The sequence below is a fragment of the Anomaloglossus baeobatrachus genome, chromosome 8 (genome assembly GCF_048569485.1).
Source record: "Anomaloglossus baeobatrachus isolate aAnoBae1 chromosome 8, aAnoBae1.hap1, whole genome shotgun sequence".
Taxonomy (NCBI): domain Eukaryota; kingdom Metazoa; phylum Chordata; class Amphibia; order Anura; family Aromobatidae; genus Anomaloglossus; species Anomaloglossus baeobatrachus.
Genome location: NC_134360.1, coordinates 232,128,263 through 232,148,228, shown reverse-complemented (window position 1 = coordinate 232,148,228; position 19,966 = coordinate 232,128,263). Strand labels below are relative to the sequence as shown.

Genomic DNA, 19,966 nt, shown 5'->3' with positions numbered 1-19,966 from the left:
CAGCCTTAATGTAGCAACCCCACAGGAGAAATGACGTATTGCATGAGTCCTATTAAAATGAACGAACTGTCTGTATAAGGACCTACGTGCTGACTCCTAAAAGTGCAAGATGTCTTTTGTAGCTTCTGATCAATAAGAATCATAATAAGGAACCGTTATATTAAGTTGAAATATCCAAATATCATGGAAATGGGAGTTTCATTGAAACCATAATCCCAAGATGTAGATTGAAGCTCCTTGACCTCCAATTTGTTCCTAGGGCCTTCAGTTGTCAGTTATAGAATTTCTGCCTTCTAATATGACATTGGGACATTTGGACCCCGCCACACACTATAATTGCCACCCCTTTGCCCTCTATGTCTTTGCTATTGAAACACATGCTGTTATTATTTTTTTCTTGTTTTCTTGACGTCAACTTGTATTACAAAACGAAAGGACCTCAAAAAGTCTTGTTACATTTCCCTGCTTTGGAAAGGACAGAACATTGTGTCTCTCAGGTTGTTTAAAAGGGAAATAATGAGAGTAATGACAATGATTATATCTGTAACTGCTTACCAGACCTGTAATCCGCTTTTTGTAATGTGTATATTGCAAATTAGACTGAGCTTGAAAGTTACATTATTTTTCCATCTGGAAGAGTTTAATAATAAGGATTCACCCGAGGAGATCGAATACCTGCGACCTGGGAGATACGGATGATGGCTCTGTCATGTCGGCCCTCAGACTTTTGAAATTGATTCTTGGTATCAGTGTACTCTGATATCTTCCGAGGGATTCCAGAATGTCAACCATTTGGAGAAGCGAAGCACCAAGGGAAGTTGAGAACCTCCTTTATATCAGTTCTCAAGGGTCTTAGATAATGAGGACATGAGACGTTACTGCCTTTAGACAAGGATATCAGAAATGCAGCCGTTTGTGAAGCTTCATTGCGATCTTGGAGTGGAGCTTGATATATCCAGAAGAGCCAGAAATTTTGCTTAGACATTCAAAATTGTACATTATTCACTGTATCTGATCTTCAAGTCTCGTGACCAACAAAACCATTGGGTGCAAGGGCTACAGAGGTCTAGTTCATGGGCAGAACCAGTGACTGATATCGGGCCCATGGGCTCAAGATGCAATCTGTTGGATTTGGTCCAACAGATAATGTCTATCTATCTATCTATCCATCTATCTATCTAAACATTGAAAAAGGTTGGTCACAACCGAAAGTTAGCCATGTAGGCTAATAAACTCCACTTTTTTCACTTTATTTGGAGTGCTGCCTTCCCATTTTGCTTATCTATCTTTAGAAGCATTAAATATATGAGATATAAACCACATTACTACAATATAGATTGTATTCATAAAATGAAGCTGGACAATTCATGAGAGCCCACCAGCCACGACAAGGCATACCTTTCTTTGATGGGACCCTAAATCTAAGGGGCACTTTGCACACTACGACATCGCAGCTGCGATGTCGGAGGGGTCATGTCGAAAGTGACGTACTTCCGGCGTCGCACTCGACATCGTAGTGTGTAAATCCTAGATGATACGATTAATGAGCGCAAAATCGTCGCAATCGTATCATCGGTGTAGTGTCTGGGAATTCCATAATTACGCGACTGCGACAGGTACAATGTTGTTCCTCGTTCCTGCGGCAGCACACATCGCTATGTGTGAAGCCGCAGGAGCGAAGGAACATCTCCTACCTGCGTCCTGAAGCTCATGCCGGCTATGCGGAAGGAAGAAGGTGGGCGGGATGTTTACGTCTTACATCTCCGACACCTCCGCTTCTATTGGCCGCCTGCCGTGTGACGTCGCTATGTTGCCGCACGACCCGCCCCCTTAATAAGGAGGCGGGTCGCCGGCCAGATCGACGTCGCAAGGCAGGTGAGTCCATGTGAAGCTGCCGTAGCGATAATGTTCGCTACGGCTGCTATCAAAGAGATCGCTGCTGCGACGGGCGCAGGGACTATCGTGCTCGGCATCGCAAGCATCGGCTTGCAATGTTGTTGTGTGCAAAGTGCCCCAAATATTTATCAAACATTCCTCTCCTGAGCTAAGAGCTACAAATATAAAGGGCAGGTAGGATCCATCACTAGTTAAAACACATTCTAGGCTGATAGGAAGAGTGCTCAGTCAAATATGGAGGCAGCCACCACCTCCTAATGAGGGGTAGAAAGGAAAAACAAAAAAGTAACCAGCACATACTAACAGGAAAAAAATCAAGTGTGAACAAGTACAAGCTTCTATGACTGCATAATATGCAAACAAAAGAAAATAGCAGCCTATCTATCTATCTATCTATCTATCTATCTATCTATCTATCTATCTATCAATCTCTATTTGCCAACTTTAGCTTTGATTTAATAAAGTATAGTGAACATCCCGCATGGCTATGTACTTACTTATTCTGTGTACATCAATACATATGCTATACCTGCAGGGGAGATTCCCACTGACAATGAATCAGTGCAGTGTTGGAGTTAATGTTGCTATTCTGTTATAATGTAACAAATTCCATTTCTACTTTAATCCAGCAACCTGAAAACAATAAGAAAGATTTCACAAGTGACACCTCGGGGGGCTTAAAAGTGACTAGACTTAATGAGATACAGAAGACCTGGCGGTAGAATATGTCCAGCTTTACAACCTGTGCATCTGAAATAAAAAATAAACTAACTTGAAAAATAGTCTTGACTATACACCTACTGTTTTGTGAGTAGCTGCTGTACAATACAATTTGTCTCCATGGCAACAGACTACAAACCACTTTGTGTAGTCTGATCTTACAATCACACTCCCTCCTTCTCGTTTGTCTCCTACGACATCTTGGTGATATTGGTTGTCACTCAAATTTCTTAAAGACAGATATACGGTAACTAAATAGCATTTTTAAAGCTTACATGTCACAATATTCGCTCTTTTATATAGAATTACAATTGATGACATTTCGGTGGTTACTTCTTTTGTGTTGTGAGATTGCATTCTAATTAAGCTTCTATAGGTCTCTGTTGTTCATCTCGTGCGGTGTATCAGATCTCACTTGAACATTACTCATTCACTGCATACAAATAACCCCCAACCCTCAGAGCAGCAATCTGCAGGAAACATAACTCACCTGAATTAATATGATAATTAGATAAGACCTGAGGAGGGGGATGGCAGCCAGGGGTCAATCTGACAGGGAATAGATTAATCAATAAACCTTGCATGCGGCAGGAATGTTAATTTTGGGTCGTGAAGGAAGTTTACTGCTCTTCTGTGTTTAAAATAATCACATATTGTATTTCAGATTTGTCCTTAAGAAAAAGACATGGTCCTAAGATGGATATTGGCAGCTCTACTTCAAGGTAAAAAAGATCGATCTATCTATATATCTATCTATCTATCTATGTATCTATCTCTCTGTCTGTCTAGCCATCCATCCATCCATGTATCTATCTATTTATCTAACTATCCCTCTATCTATCTATCCCTCTATCTATCTATCTATCCCTCTATCTATCTATCTTTATATCTATCTATCCCTCTATCTATCTATCTATCTATCTTTATATCTATCTATCTATCCCTCTATCTATCTATCTATCTATCCATCTATCTATCCCTCTATCTATCTATCCATCTATCTATCCCTCTATCTATCCCTCTATCTATCTATCTATCCCTCTATCTATCTATATCTATCCATCTATTTATCCCTCTATCTATCTATCTATCTATCTATCTATCTATCTATCTATCTATCTATCCCTCTATCTATCTATCTATCCCTCTATGTATCTATCTATCTATCTATCTATCTATCCCTCTATCTATCTATCTATCTATCTATCTATCTATCTATCTACCTACCTATCTATCTATCTATCTATCCCTCTATCTATCTATCTATCCCTCTATCTATCCATCTATCTATCCCTCTATCTATCCATCTATCTATCCATCTATCTATCCATCTATCTATCCCTCTATCTATCCCTCTATCTATCCATCTATCTATCTATCCCTCTATCTATCTATCTATCTATCTATCTATCTATCCCTCTATCTATCTATAAATCTATCTATCTATCTATCTATCTATCTATCTATCCCTCTATCTATCTATCTATCTATCCATCTATCCCTCTATCTATCTATCTATCTATCTATCTATCTATCTATCTATCTATCCCTATCAAGTGGCCGTCATATACAGACCCCCGGGCCCAACCACTGCCTTTATCGACCAGTTCTCCGCCTGGCTTCTACACTTTCTCTCTGCTGACATCCCCACTATCATCATGGGTGACTTCAACATCCCCACTGACACCCGCCAGTCAGCGGCCTCCAAACTCCTCTCCCTCGCCTCATCTTTTGGTCTAACTCAGTTGTCCGCCTCTGCCACCCACAAAGATGGCCACACACTAGACCTTATCTTCACCCGTCTCTGCTCTCTATCTAACCTCACTACCTCCCCTCTCCCCTTATCTGACCACCATCTGCTGACCTTTTCAGCCTTGTCCTCCTCACCTGCCCCCCCTGTCCAGCACATATCACACCCCCGCAGAAACCTTGCACACATCAACATACACACCCTTTCTGACTCTATCCTACCGCTGTCCTCCATATCTTCACTCCACGACACAAACAGTGCCACCATTTTCTACAACGCCACTCTCACATCAGCTATTGATTCAGTCGCTCCTCTTGTGAACGGCAGAGCAAGACGAATCAATAGACAACCCTGGCACAACAGCCTCACTAAAAAACTACGGCAAGTGTCTAGAGCCGCAGAGCGGCGCTGGAAGAAAACGCACTCCCAGGAAGACTTCACCACATTCAAAAATGCAATTCACACATTTCGCTTGGCCCTTACCTCGGCTAAACAGAATTACTTCAAAAACCTCATATCCTCTTTAACACACAACCCCAAACAGCTATTTAACACTTTTACCTCCCTCCTTCGCCCACCGCTGCCCCCTCCAACCTCCCTCATCTCCGCAGAAGAATTTGCCACATATTTCAAAGAAAAGATCGACCAAACCAGACAAGTCTTTTCTGCTGAACCACCACAACCCCTTTATATAACAGACCACTGCCCCTCCCCCATAAACTTCCTCCCCACTATCACCGAAGGAGAGCTTGCACATCTTCTCTCAAAAGCGCACCTCACTACATGCGCACTTGACCCCATCCCATCCCACCTCCTCCCCAACCTCACCACTATCCTTATTCCCGCCTTATCCCATCTCTTCAACCTATCTCTAACAACTGGTACCTTCCCTTCTGCCTTTAAGCATGCAACAGTCACACCTATCCTAAAGAAACCTTCCCTCGACCCAACCTCTACTACCAGCTATCGACCCATATCGCTACTCCCACTTGCCTCAAAACTCCTGGAACAGCATGTCCATGCTGAACTTTCCTCCCACCTCTCCTCTAACTCTCTCTTTGACAACCTACAGTCCGGCTTCCGTCCACATCATTCCACTGAAACTGCCCTGACTAAAATCACAAATGACTTACTTACCGCCAAAGCTAACAACCACTTCTCTGTACTCCTACTTCTAGACCTATCCTCAGCCTTTGACACTGTTGACCACTCCCTGCTACTACAGATCCTCTCTTCCCTTGGTGTCAGAGACCTCGCTCTCTCTTGGATCTCTTCATACCTCTCCAACCGCACTTTTAGTGTCTCCCATTCCCACACAACCTCTTCATCCCGTTCTCTCTCTGTTGGTGTCCCTCAAGGCTCTGTCCTGGGACCCTTACTTTTTTCTATCTATACATTTGGCCTGGGACAACTCATAAAGTCCCATGGCTTCCAGTACCACCTGTATGCCGATGACACTCAGATCTACCTCTCTGGTCCAGATGTCACATCTCTGCTGTCCAGAATCCCAGAGTGCCTATCTGCTATATCTTCCTTCTTTTCCTCTCGCTTCCTAAAGCTCAATATGGCCAAAACTGAACTGATCATCTTTCCTCCATCTCCCCTGCACTCTCCACCTGATCTATCCATTACAATTAATAACATCACGCTCTCCCCAGCACCCAAAGTTCGGTGCCTCGGAGTGACCTTTGACTCTGCCCTGTCCTTCATACCGCACATCCAATCCCTCACCACCTCCTGCCGTTTTCAACTCAAAAATATCTCCAGAATCCGCCCTTTTCTCAATCCCCAATCTACAAAAATTCTAGTGCACGCCCTCATAATCTCCCGCATCGACTACTGCAACATCCTCCTCTGTGGTCTCCCTGCTAACACACTCGCCCCTCTCCAGTCCATCCTTAACTCTGCTGCCCGACTGATCCACCTCTCTCCTCAATACCACCCCGCTTCTCCTCTCTGCAAGTCCCTCCACTGGCTCCCAATCTTCCACCGTATCCAATTCAAATTACTAACACTGACCTACAAAGCTATCCATAATCTGTCTCCTCCATATATCTCTGAACTAATCTCTCGCTACACTCCAAAACGTAACCTCCGGTCCTCCCAAGATCTCCTTCTATCCTCCTCTCTCATTCGCTCCTCATGCAACCGACTCCAAGACTTCTCCCGAGCATCCCCAGTCTCCTGGAACTCACTGCCTCAACACGTCAGACTATCTACTACACTCGCAAGCTTCAAACGGAACCTAAAGACTCATCTGTTCAGAAATGCCTATAACCTTCAATGACCTCACTGCTTCACCACCGTGCGGAGCTGCCGCCCCACCACCGTGCGGAGCTGCCGCCCCACCACCGTGCGGAGCTGCCGCCCCACCACCGTGCGGAGCTGCCGCCCCACCACCGTGCGGAGCTGCCGCCCCACCACCGTGCGGAGCTGCCGCCCCACCACCGTGCGGAGCTGCCGCCCCACCACCGTGCGGAGCTGCCGCCCCACCACCGTGCGGAGCTGCCGCCCCACCACCGTGCGGAGCTGCCGCCCCACCACCGTGCGGAGCTGCCGCCCCACCTACACCCCACCTACTGTCTCCTCCCCAAAATCCTTTAGGATGTAAGCCCGCAAGGGCAGGGCCCTCTTCCCCCTGTGCTAGTCTGTCTATTGTAACGTGTACATGTATTCTGTATGTAACCCCCTCATGTACAGCACCATGGAATCAATGGTGCTCTATAAATAAACAATAATAATAATAATAATAATAATATCAGATTTCTACCTATAAAGTAATCATTTTTCTTTTTTGGCAATTTAACTTAAAAGCAATGTTTAAACCCTAAGGCCTGGATGAGACTGGGCAGTCAGTTCTGATATTCCCACATAATTGATGTTATTGTGATATGATTGGTTCCTAATGGATTGGTGAATTGACTTATTGAATATTGCTCAGCTCCTGGACTTTCAGCCATCACGGTGTGTAAAGTTGGTGATTAGCAGAGCTATTATGTGACATGAACAATCTACATTCACAGTACATCACACCAATAAACCACTTATCAATATATTGATAGGTTGATTGTTCAGAGCTGTCCCCTGGGTGATCGTCACAGTGTGTCAGGATATAGAGAATATAGTGTGGGGATTTATTATTCCCAGATTTTCCACCAGGATTTTAGTATCTGCATTAAAATGTGTGATGGTGAAAGCTCGGTTCTATTGAATGAGTGATTCTTCGGGGTGGCTATGCACAACAATCACTTTTATGCATGGCTTTGGGACTGGCTGGGTCTTGGGATCTGTTCTTCTCCTACCACGTAGATCTTGCAGAAGAATTCTGATTGGGTGTATATACTATATAACATTTTATAATGCATGTCATAAGAATATAAAAAGTTAAGATGCTCAGACTTGAAAAATGTTGTACGTTAAGTGTATACAGCTATTATGCAGAGCTATGTATCTTCATGGTTACAGACTGTGTGCAGTCTGATCCCCCAGTCCATGTGCTACTTCCCATCCTATTTCTCCTCTTCTTCTTGTTTGGATTCTGTGACCATACAAACATATAGTTCTACCTAAGAGCTGAAAACCCAAATTGTTAGGAGACTGTAAAACTGCTTCATTTTTTTTTTTTCTTTTTATAAATCCTGGATACATTGGAAAATTTACAAAGCTAGTTGCAAAAGTTTACACACCCTTTAATTAAGTATCATGTAATATCTTACATTTTTATTGTGCAAAACTACATTTAGGCCTTGTGTGCACGCTGTTTTTTTTTTTTGCTGCGTTTTTGCTGCTTTTTTTGGTGCAGTTTTGGGTGCAGTTTGTGGTACTAAACTGCATGTATGACCTTCTCCTGCAAAGTCTATGAGAAATCTGAAAGGTTGTACGCACTTTGCTTTTTTTTTTTTTTTTGCCTGTAGTTTTGATTGCAGAAAAAAGAAGCAGCATGTCACTTCTTTTCTGCATTTTTTGCTGCATTTTGCCATTGACAATGTTAAAAAAATGAAGGGGGCAAAAAGGTACCAAAATGCGGCAAAAATACACCAAAACGCATGCGTTTTTTTATGCGTTTTTTTGACCAGAGGTGTGTTTTTCTGCTGTAGAAACAAAACTGCAATGTGCACACATACCCTTAAAGATCAAGAACCAGTCTGGGTAAAACATGTAAAGAGGAAGGGGTTGAATACTTTTTCATATCACTGCAGCTCTAAAGAGTAACAAAGGGGAGACCTGCTGAGACCTTTAACAAGGCAAAGAATCTGAAAAGCCATAGATCAGTCTCTCTAACCTGCAGCTGTCAGAGCATGTCGGGAGTTGTAGTTTTGCAACAGCTGCAGGGCTACAGGTTAGAGGCCACCGCTATAGATTAGTCTCTAATAATAATAATTCTTTCTTTCTAGACTGTCTGGCTATATCCATCGTATCCTCCGAGGTGCACATAGTTCCTCCTTCAGGAGTCTATCTCTCTTACCTGTTGACCAATGGATCATCCTCTTCTCCACTGCTGGAAGGTCTGGGACCAGAAGAGGCCACAGAGAAGCATGGAGATGTACAGCAAAGAAATTCCTCATGTGTCCATGTACAACACAGCAAACCTGCAGAATATGGCATCCTGTGTGCGTGGAATGGGACCGGGCACAATGCTGACACAGCGACTCAGGATTATATGGCATTCAACAAGATTATGTACCCTTCAGATTCACACATAATAGGTGTGTGGTAAACATACAGCAAAACTATGCACATACATATTATGTCCTGAGTAACATCCTGTATTTAATTTTTTAAATTGTATATATATATATATATATATATATATATATATATATATATATATATATATATATATATATATATAATATGTGTCCAGAGCTGCACTCACTATTCTGCTGGTGCATACATTACATTACTAATCCTGTACTGATCCTGAGTTACATCCTGTATTATACTCCAGAGCTGGACTCACTATTCTGCTGGTGCAGTCACTGTGTACATACATTACTGATCCTGTACTGATCCTGAGTTACATCCTGTATTATTGTCACACAGAATTTTGCACAAACTTCGCCGACTGTCATGGCGGCATTAATAATATTTTTATATGTATTTCTTCTTGATAGATTACACATGGCAGTTGCAGTGCTTTATCAAAGAAAATACAAATCAAATGACCTGTGTGATCCAATATGTGACGCAGGAGACAGATATGAATCTGGAGTTTATCCCTCATCTACACTATGCAAGGTGAGTGTGTACGCGCTGCCCCTTCACCTAGGAATTCACTTTAAGGCCTAATTCAGATGTCCGTGAATTACATGCTTGTTCTATCCTTCTATCCATGAATATCAAAGGTAGAACACATTAATTAACGCACCACTACAGGTTTTTTTTATTGCACCACTGGAGTAGTGCTTAAAGGGAACCTGCCATCAGAAATTTAGCTATAAAGCTAAAAGTTCCCCCCTCTGCAGCTCCTGGGCTGCATTCTAGGAAGCTTCCTATAGTTTTTGTGGCCCCTTTTATTCCAAAATAAATACTTTACAAACTTGTACCTTTTCGTATGCAAATTTCTTAAATCTTCCATGGGGGCGGGCTGCCTGATGTACGTTGCTGTCCTCCTGCCGATCTACGCCGCCCCCGAACGCTGAATTTCAAACCTCAGGACGCCGCCCCTGGGCGCCCGTGGTTCCGCGCATGCGCTGTGCTACTGTAGCGGTGCCGTGCACTGTGTGCACGTGTGACCGCTAGTGACACTTTGCGCGGGCACGAGGTTATGGGCGGCGCTGTGAGTGTCATCAGCAAGTGCCGCCCATAACCTCGTGACCGCACTTTCCCCTCTTCCTCCAGCGTTCTGCGCAAGCGCTCGCTGGCCAGATGACCGGACGTCACCTCCTTCCCATCCTGCTCAGCAGCAGGAAATAGATGGGAGGAGCGGACGGAGCAGTCAGTGCCCGCGCAAAAGCGTCACCAGCGGTCACACGTGCACACAGTATTAATGAGGAAAAAATGAACTTTTTTGAATTTACCAAATGGCTGCAATGAAGCAAAGAGTGAAAAATCTAAAAGGGGTCTGAAGCCCTAAGGCTGGACTCACACGAACGTATTAAAAAACGGTCCCATTCTCGTTTGCGAGAGTCGGACAAATTTTTCTCACTTGTCATCAGTGTGCTCTCAGTGTGCTGTCAGTTTGCTGTCCGTGTGCAATCCGTTTTTTTCTCTGCAGATATTAGTCATTTACAGTCAATAACATGAACATTTACAGTGTTCTATGCTACATGATAGAATTGTATTCATAAAAACGGATGTCACCAGGATGGTCCGTGTGCCGTCCGTGTGCCGTTTGTTTTTTTCTCGCACCCATAGACTTGTATTGGCGAGTCAGAGACGTTTTATGTATGAATACGCAGCATGCTGCCACTTTTCTCGCATCCAGAATCTGGATGCGAAAAAAGCTGACCAACAGCTCGCACTCATAGAATAACATTGGTCCGAGTGTAATGCGAGAATTTCTCGCATTGCTCTCGTCCGATTTTCATGATCGTGTGAGCGTACCCTAACATTGAGAACTCTGTTATTTACTGGAAGCAAACCAAGAATTTACTAACTTCAATGACTAATTGTAAGATCATTACACAATGGAGTTCCCAGGGGCCTGAGTTTTACATTTTTCTTTTATTTATATTGGTTTTGTTTTATTTTTGTTTGTTTTTGGGCATAGACCTGAGAAGAATAGTCTCAATGTGTCGACCACATGAACACAGAACATTAGAGCTCAGCCAGAAGGAACAGTGTGTATCCTTGCAGGGGATTATAAAAAGATTCAAAACAGAGCGTTGTCCATTTTTACGCTCTCGCCTGTAAACGATTCATATTTAACATGCCAAGATTCCAGAATTCCAAGAAAACGAGCCCGCGGCAGAAATACGATGTACTGTTCCATATGTGCAGCAGAGGTGAATCTCTCCCTGAGAGCTTAGCAGTATCGTCTTTTTTTAATATTATGTACAGGGTGTATAAATATTTGCAAACATTTTGTTTAATTGGATGAAAATAATCATATTTTGCAAAATATGATATACTGTAACATTTAATTAAAAAAAATCACGGATTGAATAAAGACCTTGAATATGTAATCAACGTATATTGAAAAGATGAGAAATTATGTAAACTGACAGGTTTCTACTTGTTGTCAGTGAATGGAAACAATTTAAAGTGCACCAATCACCAGGATTTTCCTATATAACCTAAAGCCAGTGTTATACTGGCACTATGAAGCTGATTCTATACATACCTTTAGTTGTCAGCTCGGATGTATAGATTTTGAAACACAAGCAATTAAAGTTTGGAAAATGAGCAGCTATTTGAATGACAGCAGCTACCAATCATCTGATACCTGGGATGGGTTTTCATAGTGATTCCCACCCCTACCTGTTGTTCCTCCCCCTATCTGTTATTTATGCTAATTCTATTATACAATCATTTAACTAAGTGGCTAGAAGGACCTGTGCTGATGTCATACCCATGTGACCAGAAGGGGCGGTGACTCAGCCAACACAGCTAATACCAGGAAGCAACATTATTTTTCTGTTGGCTGAGGCCCCACCCCTTCTGGTCACATGGGTATGACATCAGCACAGATCCTTCTAGTCACTTAGTAAAATGATTCTATAATAGAATTAGCATAAATAACAGGAGGAAGACGGACAGGCAGGGAGCGGAAATCACTATGAAAACCTACCCCAGCTATCAGCTGATTGGCAGCTGCTGCCAGTCAAAAAGCTGCTCATTTTACAAACTTTACTTGTTTGTGTATCAAAACCTAAACATCCTAGCTGACCACTAAAGGTATGTATAGAATCAGCCTGATAGTGCCAGTATAGCACTGGCTATAGGTTATGTAGGAAAATCCTGGTGATTGGTGCTCTTTAACATGCATAGACTTTTACTATGAAACATAGCAGAATTTTCTATGCAGCTTTGGGTGTGAATAGAGTATGCAATTTGCTTATCTTTAGTCCTATGCTTGAAGTGATTCTTATGGCAATGTTCTGCTCAGCACAGGGTGAGCGTGAGGTTGGGGGTTCGTGAAGCTGTTGCTTATGTTAATGAGGCTCATATGTAAGTGCCACTAAAGGATCGCTGCTGTGATGTCTCTCTAATCACACATGCTTTTGATGGATTGTCTCCTGGGGTACAGATTGTTCAGAATTTTCCTTTACATTTATGTAGGAATGACAAGGATGGAGACAAAATGGAAGCTGATTGCAGATGCCACAGACATAAGCGGTGTGAGTGCGACATCTCTCCTGCCGTATACAACGAGTCCTACACCCTGTGGATGGAAATTGTTGGTCCTGTCACATCGCTGCGCTTCCCTCCAATGCTGCTCCGAGCTGCGACCATTAGTAAGTGACACCTCACAAAGCACAGAAATTGTTAAATTTTCAGTTACATCTCACTAATGCTACTTTTGTCAAGGGATTTTCACACATTGGTAACTATTCACTCATAGTGTATCGATTTCTACACTATTTGCTAAATTTATTGATCCATTAGTCAGTGTATAGGGAAAGATCACCGATAATATTAGTCATATCCAAAATATCATATATATATGATATATGACATATATACATATGATATATGACATATGTGCAAAATCTCATATCTGTCTGCCTCACATAGCTACAATGAAACAAACAAGCAAAAAAAATTATTAGCACCTCCTTACAGAATGAAGAGTGAACACGTAAAAGCTGCTGTGACTATGTAACATTTCGCCGTTTTGGCTCCAATGTGGCAAAAGTATTCGGCATTTCTTGAGAAAGGCTCATTTTTTTGGAGTAAAAATGTTGCATATTTTGGCCATGGAATAATAAACATTTATTCCTCTTTGAATTAAAGGATTAGATTGGATTAGAACAGTTTTACAATATTGTTTTTAATTATCATCTATGTTTTTATATCTATTATCTATCTTTCTTTCTATCTACTGGTAGACACAGACGGAAAAAGGGCCCCTGTGCAAAAATAATATATGGGCCCTTTGCAGCCTAAACGTTCATCATCAAAAAACACAATTCTACTTATTTTAGAGGTAGAAATAGCCCCCAGCCTCTTCCAGCCGCACAGGCTAGACCAGGGGTCGGGAACCTATGGCTCGCGAGCCAGATATGGCTCTTTTGATGGCCGTATCTGGCTCGCAGACAGGGCTCCTACCTGTCTATGGGAAGGATCAGGGCCGGCGCCAGCACAATTGAGAGCAATGATGAGAGAGTGAGCGGCGCTCTCTCTCTTATCATTCTCCCCGCTGTGACTGCGTTCTGACAGCTCTGCAGCGAGCGCGGTGACGTCATCACTGCGCACCTGCTGAGAGGTCAGCGAGCGACAGCAATGGACGATGCGCCGAGGAGACCGGATCAGCGGGGGAACGAGAAGTGAGTCGCCCCTCTACTGACACTGGGCTCCCCTGACTCACAGGCCGGCCACTACACAGCGGCACTAGTACACATAGGGGCCCGGCAGCCGCTCTGCGTCTATGTGTAGTGCTGCTGTGTAGTGGCCGAACTGTGAGTCAGGGGAGCCCAGTGTCAGTAGAGGGGCCCCTGACCTGGAGAGGCCACCAGCCATGTCTGAGCTGCAGGAGTGCTAGTCCTGACCTGCACAGCAGACGGAATCTCCATCCTGCAGGACCTGCGATGATGTCACGCCCATGTGACTGTGTGGGAGGAGACACAGGAGGCCGGGCAGAAAGCAAGAGACTGAATCCTGAAGGAGATAATGGACACATGATGACTGGTAATAAGAAAAGAGGGGACATGAGGGTGAGGGGGGCTGCAGGGTGAGGGGCATATGAGGGCTGCAGACTGTGACATAAGCATGTGAAGGGGTGCAGAGTGTTTGAGAGGGGTAAGTTGGGGTACAGGCAGGGTGAGATATGTGAGCAGGGTGTGTGAGATATGGGGGTGTATTGTGTGTGATATGGGGGGTGCAGGCTGTATGGGAAGCAGGGTATGTGACATATGGGGGTGTAGTGTGTGAGATCTGGGGGGTGCAGGCTGTATGGGGAGCAGTGTGTGTGTGTGATATGGGGGGTGCAGGCTGTATGGGAAGCAGTGTGTGTGTGTGTGATATGGGGGGTGCAGGCTGTATGGGAAGCAGGGTGTCTGGGCCACTGACAGATACAATTGCTCCAGCGGTCACTTAGTACACAAAGGAGTGTTCCTCTCTGCTGCACTAAGCCACCGCTGGACCTAAACAATAATTCGCTGTAAAATAATAAAATAGATAATTGACATAACTGACAATGCGTTGTGTGACATGTCCAATATTCCAGCTTCTTTCTTCTGCGAATGCCTCAAAGCTGGCATTCTCTCAACATCAGGTGGGAAGAATGCCAGCTTCCAGTCATGCGCAGGAAAAAGAAGAAGCCAGACTGCTGGACTGATGTCATGCATCGCAAGTTCACAATGTAAGTTATTTATTTGATTTTTTTACTGCTAATTACCATTGTTTCAGTCCAGTTGTGGCTTTATACAGCAGGGAGGAGCATTCCTTGCTGTACTAAGTGAACATTGGAGCGATTGATCTGTCAATGGCCCTTTAAACATATTGTACGGCTCTCGCTGAATTATATTTCAAAATATGTGGCGTTTACGGCTCTCTTAGCCAAAAAGGTTCCTGACCCCTGGGCTAGACCAATGATATGTCCGCCTCTGTATGTATGTCTGTATCTATCTGTCTATCTATTATCTAACTATCTCTTTTTCGTCTATTTATCTACCTATCTATCTAACTCTTAAGTTCCTATTAATGAGAAAAATAAGAACTTCATGGGCACTCGACCTTCGGTGATACATGCATTTGCACCTTCTTGGCCTTTGGTGGTGTCTAAATTACATTCCTGGTAATTGTGTTGTCGTCTTCATTCCTGGTGTTCTCTCCACAAGACTTTGATAAATATTATCATTAGTGATAATTGCCGCCGTCTCTCCAGACCGTCCAGCCTCGTGGACAGACACTTCCCTGGATACCTAATAGGCTTCATGTAATGAGTTATCACATGGAGGTGTGCGGCTCTCATATCTCACCGACTGGAGGCAGATCGATAATCGTGTCAGTGCTCGATGTAAAGCTGCGTTCACTTATTTAATGGTACGGAGTGGTGTAAGTGAAGCAATATTGTGCACCAGTCATGTCATCTGTCACCCACTTCTGCAACTTAATGCGTGCAGGATTGCAGAACTGAAGCAATAAGACTCCAATGATCATTTAATTCCATAAAATAGTGAAGTGAACACTGAGTAAAGGAATTTTATATTAATACTGACTTTATATAACTTTCTAATAGACTTATTGTTCACCATTTTCAAGATCTCTGCTTGCTGATAACAATGCTGTTTACATGCAATGGCTGACAATCAGTACAGACTTAGGGGTACTTGTCACATAGCGAGATCGCTGCGGAGTCACGGGTTTTGTGACGTACCAGTGACCTCCTCAGCGATCTCGCTGTGTGTGACACTAAGCAGCGACCTGGCCCCTGCTGTGAAATAGCTGTTCGTTACACACTGTTCTGGTTCATTTTTTGCTCGTTGGTCTCCCGCTGTGCAGGACACATCAACGTGTTTGACAGTGGGAGACCAACAAGCACCGACTATGTGTAAGCAGCGTACGCTGGTAACCAGGGTAAATATCGGGTAACTAAGCAAAGCGCTTTGCTTGGTTACCCGATATTTACCCTGGTTACCAGCGTACACCGCTAAGCGCTGGCTCCCTGCACACGTAACCAGGGTAAATATCGGCTAACTAAGCAAAGCGCTTTGCTTAGTAACCCGATGTGTACACTAGCTACGTGTGCAGGGAGCCAGCGCTAAGCGGTGTACGCTGGTAACCAGGGTAAATATCGGGTAACCAAGCAAAGCGCTTTGCTTGGTTACCAGATATTTACCCTGGTTACCAGCGTACAGCGTACACCGCTTAGCGCTGGCTCCCTGCACATGTAACCAGGGTAAATATCAAGTATCTAAGAAAAGTGCTTTGTTTAGTAACCCAATGTGTACCTTGGTTACCAAGCGCAGAGTCGCTGGTGGCTGGTCACGGGTGAGATCTGCCTGTCTGACAGCTCACCAGCGACCATATAGCGACGCATCAGCGACCATATAGCGACGCACCAGCGATCCTGACCAGGTCAAATCGTGGTCGGAATCCCTGGTACGTCGTTTAGTGAGACGGTACCCTTACTACTACTCACAGATGAGGACAACCTGCATTTAACACACACAGATTTTACAGCAGATACGGAGGGGGGGGGGGGGAATGTGCAACAAAAACTTATTGTGTGAACTTAACCATGGAAATTCAGGATATTGAAGTCCCACATTGGGACCATCTGGGAAGATCTAGCAAAAATGCTCACCTTTGGGTGTGTTTTTCCTAAATTAATCCCATTTTTTATTCAGTTCATGGGACTATCCTGGCAAAATGTGGATCATTGGTAATTTTGTAAGGAAGAGTAATGTCTAGTATGGATACAAATGTAACAAACTCTCAGCTGTGACATGTTTGGTCTGTAGTGTTTTTTTAGTCTTTGGATGTAAACAAAAAACAACATTTCATTCAGTAGCCGCAAGCTCTTGAAGATGGTCAAAAATTAAAGCAAAAAATATTAGAACGTTTTTAATTGCTTTTTTAGAACTTGTCTGTATATAATTATTAAAGGGTATCCATTGTATTCTAAACTGGGCTGGGAGCTAGGATCTAAAAGATCAGATATGGAAGGCTATAGTCTATGTACAATAGATCTGTGCATCCGTGCTCCATACTTTAAAAGATAAGTTAATGCGAAAACTGAAAGAATTCCTGGAAGACAGCCAGGTGTCTTTTTGAGTATCTTTCCTTGAAAAACTGTTAGCGATTTCCTTATTGTTGAATGAAGTTTTAAAAAATGACCAGAAAACAAAACTAAAAAACAAAGAAAAGTCACTACAAATGACGCTTCAGGAAAAAAAAAACAACGCTGGCATTTCCTAAAGCGTCTTCCTCTAGAAAAACTTGGCGAGTTCACCTGCTTGCTCAAAAGGATTTGGGATTTTAGGTTAATTTTGAAAGGGTTCTTGCTACTTTTTTCTATAGAGAAATACTCAGGTTGCACCCCAATCATAGTAATGGCATGAGCCTTTCAAGATTTGAGGATGACAACCATTGCTGTGTAGACTTAGCTTTAGGGCAGAATCAAACTTGCGTATAGGATGCAATATGTTAATGACCCTCGGCTCAGTCTCTGCTGCGAGTGTGGTCCGAGTATCATGTGACTGTGATCCGATCCTGAGATCAGATCACAGCTGTGGAGGAGAGGGAAAGATTAATCTCCCTATCTCCTCCATTGTAAGCCTGGGTGTATATCGCACTGCACTTGAATGTCATCCGAGTGCAGTCCAATGTTTTTCTTGTACCCATGAGTGCGAGTGACACGGCTCTCGCGGACAATCGCTGCATGCTGCGATTTCTTCCTCAGTCTGTTTTAGGGCTGAGGAAAGACTTGCAGATCTGAGCTGAAGCATTGTCTTACATGGGGCCGAGTGCAATAAGAGATGCATGCGAGTCATATGCAAGTGTGACTCTGCCCTTAAACTGGAAAATTGTAGTAAGTGGAAAGCCCTGGTGCAAACAATGCCTGGTATATTGTGACATATTGCATTGTGTGGCGAGTGACATGCCTGACTTGCCAGTGTAAGGAGCCTTATAAGCCATGGAATGCTCCTTAGATAAATTAGATATGCACATTGCCTCTTCAGAGAAGGTAGAGGACTTGAAGTCTAGTGCCACCTATTGAAAGTAGCAATCATAAAAGTCAATATCGACCCTTTAATGAGCCTTTCTCATAGCATCGCGATGCTCGGACTGGCCAGCGGTTCTCCTGTCCCGAGTGTGAAAGCGTCTGTTTCTATGCAGGTGTCATGCTCACGTCAGGAGAGCCACCGGCCAATCCGAGCATTGCGATTCAATCATCATCCATGTTATACAGCTGTCTGACTTCTCAATTATGACAAGGCTCGTTAAAGGGTCAATATTGCTGCTTCAATTAGGAGGAACTAAAATTCAAGTCCTCTTCCTCCCTCAAAAGGAAATTTGCATATTTAATTTCTCAGAGAGGCATTGCACGGCTTATAAGCCTCCTTACACTGGCATGTTACTCTACAAAGAGAAACGTTACCTCTTAGACTACAGTTAAAAGATTCCCGTATAGCAAGATCAGATTTTCACTGATGAGGGACAACACTTTGAAACACTGTTCCTGAAAATCTGAGATTCTGGTTTGGGCTTTTATCCTAAGTCATATGATAAGGCTCGTTAAAGGGTTTATATTGTCTTTTAGGATTGCTACTTCCAGTAGGTGACACTAGATTTCAAATTCTCTTCCTCTCTGAAGAGGCAATATGTATACAGTATGTCCACCTATATCCTGTCCACCACCATTAACTTGAGAACGGCAGCAGCTATAGGAATAAAAGTGGTGTCTAGGTATAGTAAAGTAGCCATGCGCTACACAATGGAACCACCTATAGCGCCACCTGGTGGAAACCAACGGAGTTAGCATTTTTATCTCGAAAACGGAAGAAGATAGAGAAAAAAAGTGAATTACAAAGTTGTAGGGCATCATCAATTCAATACGAATCGACACCTTGCAGAAATGCTATTATATGAAACCCATGACCTCCCCAAAACATTGAATGCTGGTCACGCATGTGGCGCTCAATTAACTTTGATGCTCAAAGTGGCCACCGTCAGCTGCAATGCACATCTGCACTCTGGACAGCATACTGTATCTTGCTGCACGTTGTGCAATATGGTAGGTGACACGTTTGCACAAGCATCTGTGATACGTCGTCGTAGGTCCTGTAATGTTGGTGGAGGGGTCGCATACACCTGCTGTTTGATGTGACCTCACAGAAAGAAGTTGAATGGGGTCAGGTGAGCGTGGAGGCCACTCCACACAGCCACCATACCCAATGACTTGTAGGAAGGTCTCCATGAGGTATCGCTTCACGTCCGCAGCCTTGTGAGTTTTACACATTCTAATCATAGAATTTCTGTATGCAAGGCGTCGATTCGTATGAATTGATGATGCCCTACAACTTTGTAATTCACTTTTTTTCTCTATCTCGTTCCGTTTTCAATGCTAACTCCGTTGTTTTCCACCAGGTGGCGCTATAGGGGGTTTCATTGCGTAGCGCATGGCTACTTTACTATACCTAGACACCACTTCTATACCTTTAGCTGCCGCCATTCTCAAGTTAATGGTGGTGGACAGGATATGGGGAGACACACTGTATATGGTATATTGTAATCCCAATCGTAGATTAGCTTCAGTTTCCAAGACACTTCTGCTACCTGTATTGCAGTAAACCATTCATGATATTCTTATTATCCACAGTAATGCCAGATCCACCAAGTCACCTCCGGACAGAGATAACCAGTGACGGAAAGTTAAAAGTTCTTTGGTCCAGTTTTGCGTCCACTTCCCATAGGCTTCAGTGTCAAGTGAAACATTATCTGAGCACAACAGAGAAGATCTCCCCTCCGGTAAAAACCTGCATGTTATAA

The 19,966-nt window shown here is 43.5% G+C and overlaps 1 protein-coding gene across 2 annotated transcripts in view; it reads left to right on the top strand.

Moving 5' to 3' along the window:
• The window catches only part of LEPR (leptin receptor), a 73,665-nt gene that overhangs the window by 14,826 nt on the left and 38,873 nt on the right, over window positions 1-19,966 (top strand). For both annotated transcript variants that reach the window (XM_075321141.1, XM_075321142.1), the window contains exons 2-6: window positions 3,281-3,338; window positions 8,761-9,072; window positions 9,481-9,604; window positions 12,590-12,765; window positions 19,797-19,945. In XM_075321141.1, the coding sequence (XP_075177256.1) occupies window positions 3,302-3,338; window positions 8,761-9,072; window positions 9,481-9,604; window positions 12,590-12,765; window positions 19,797-19,945 (798 nt within the window). In that variant the 5' untranslated portion in view covers window positions 3,281-3,301. The remainder of the gene's footprint in view (window positions 1-3,280; window positions 3,339-8,760; window positions 9,073-9,480; window positions 9,605-12,589; window positions 12,766-19,796; window positions 19,946-19,966) is intronic.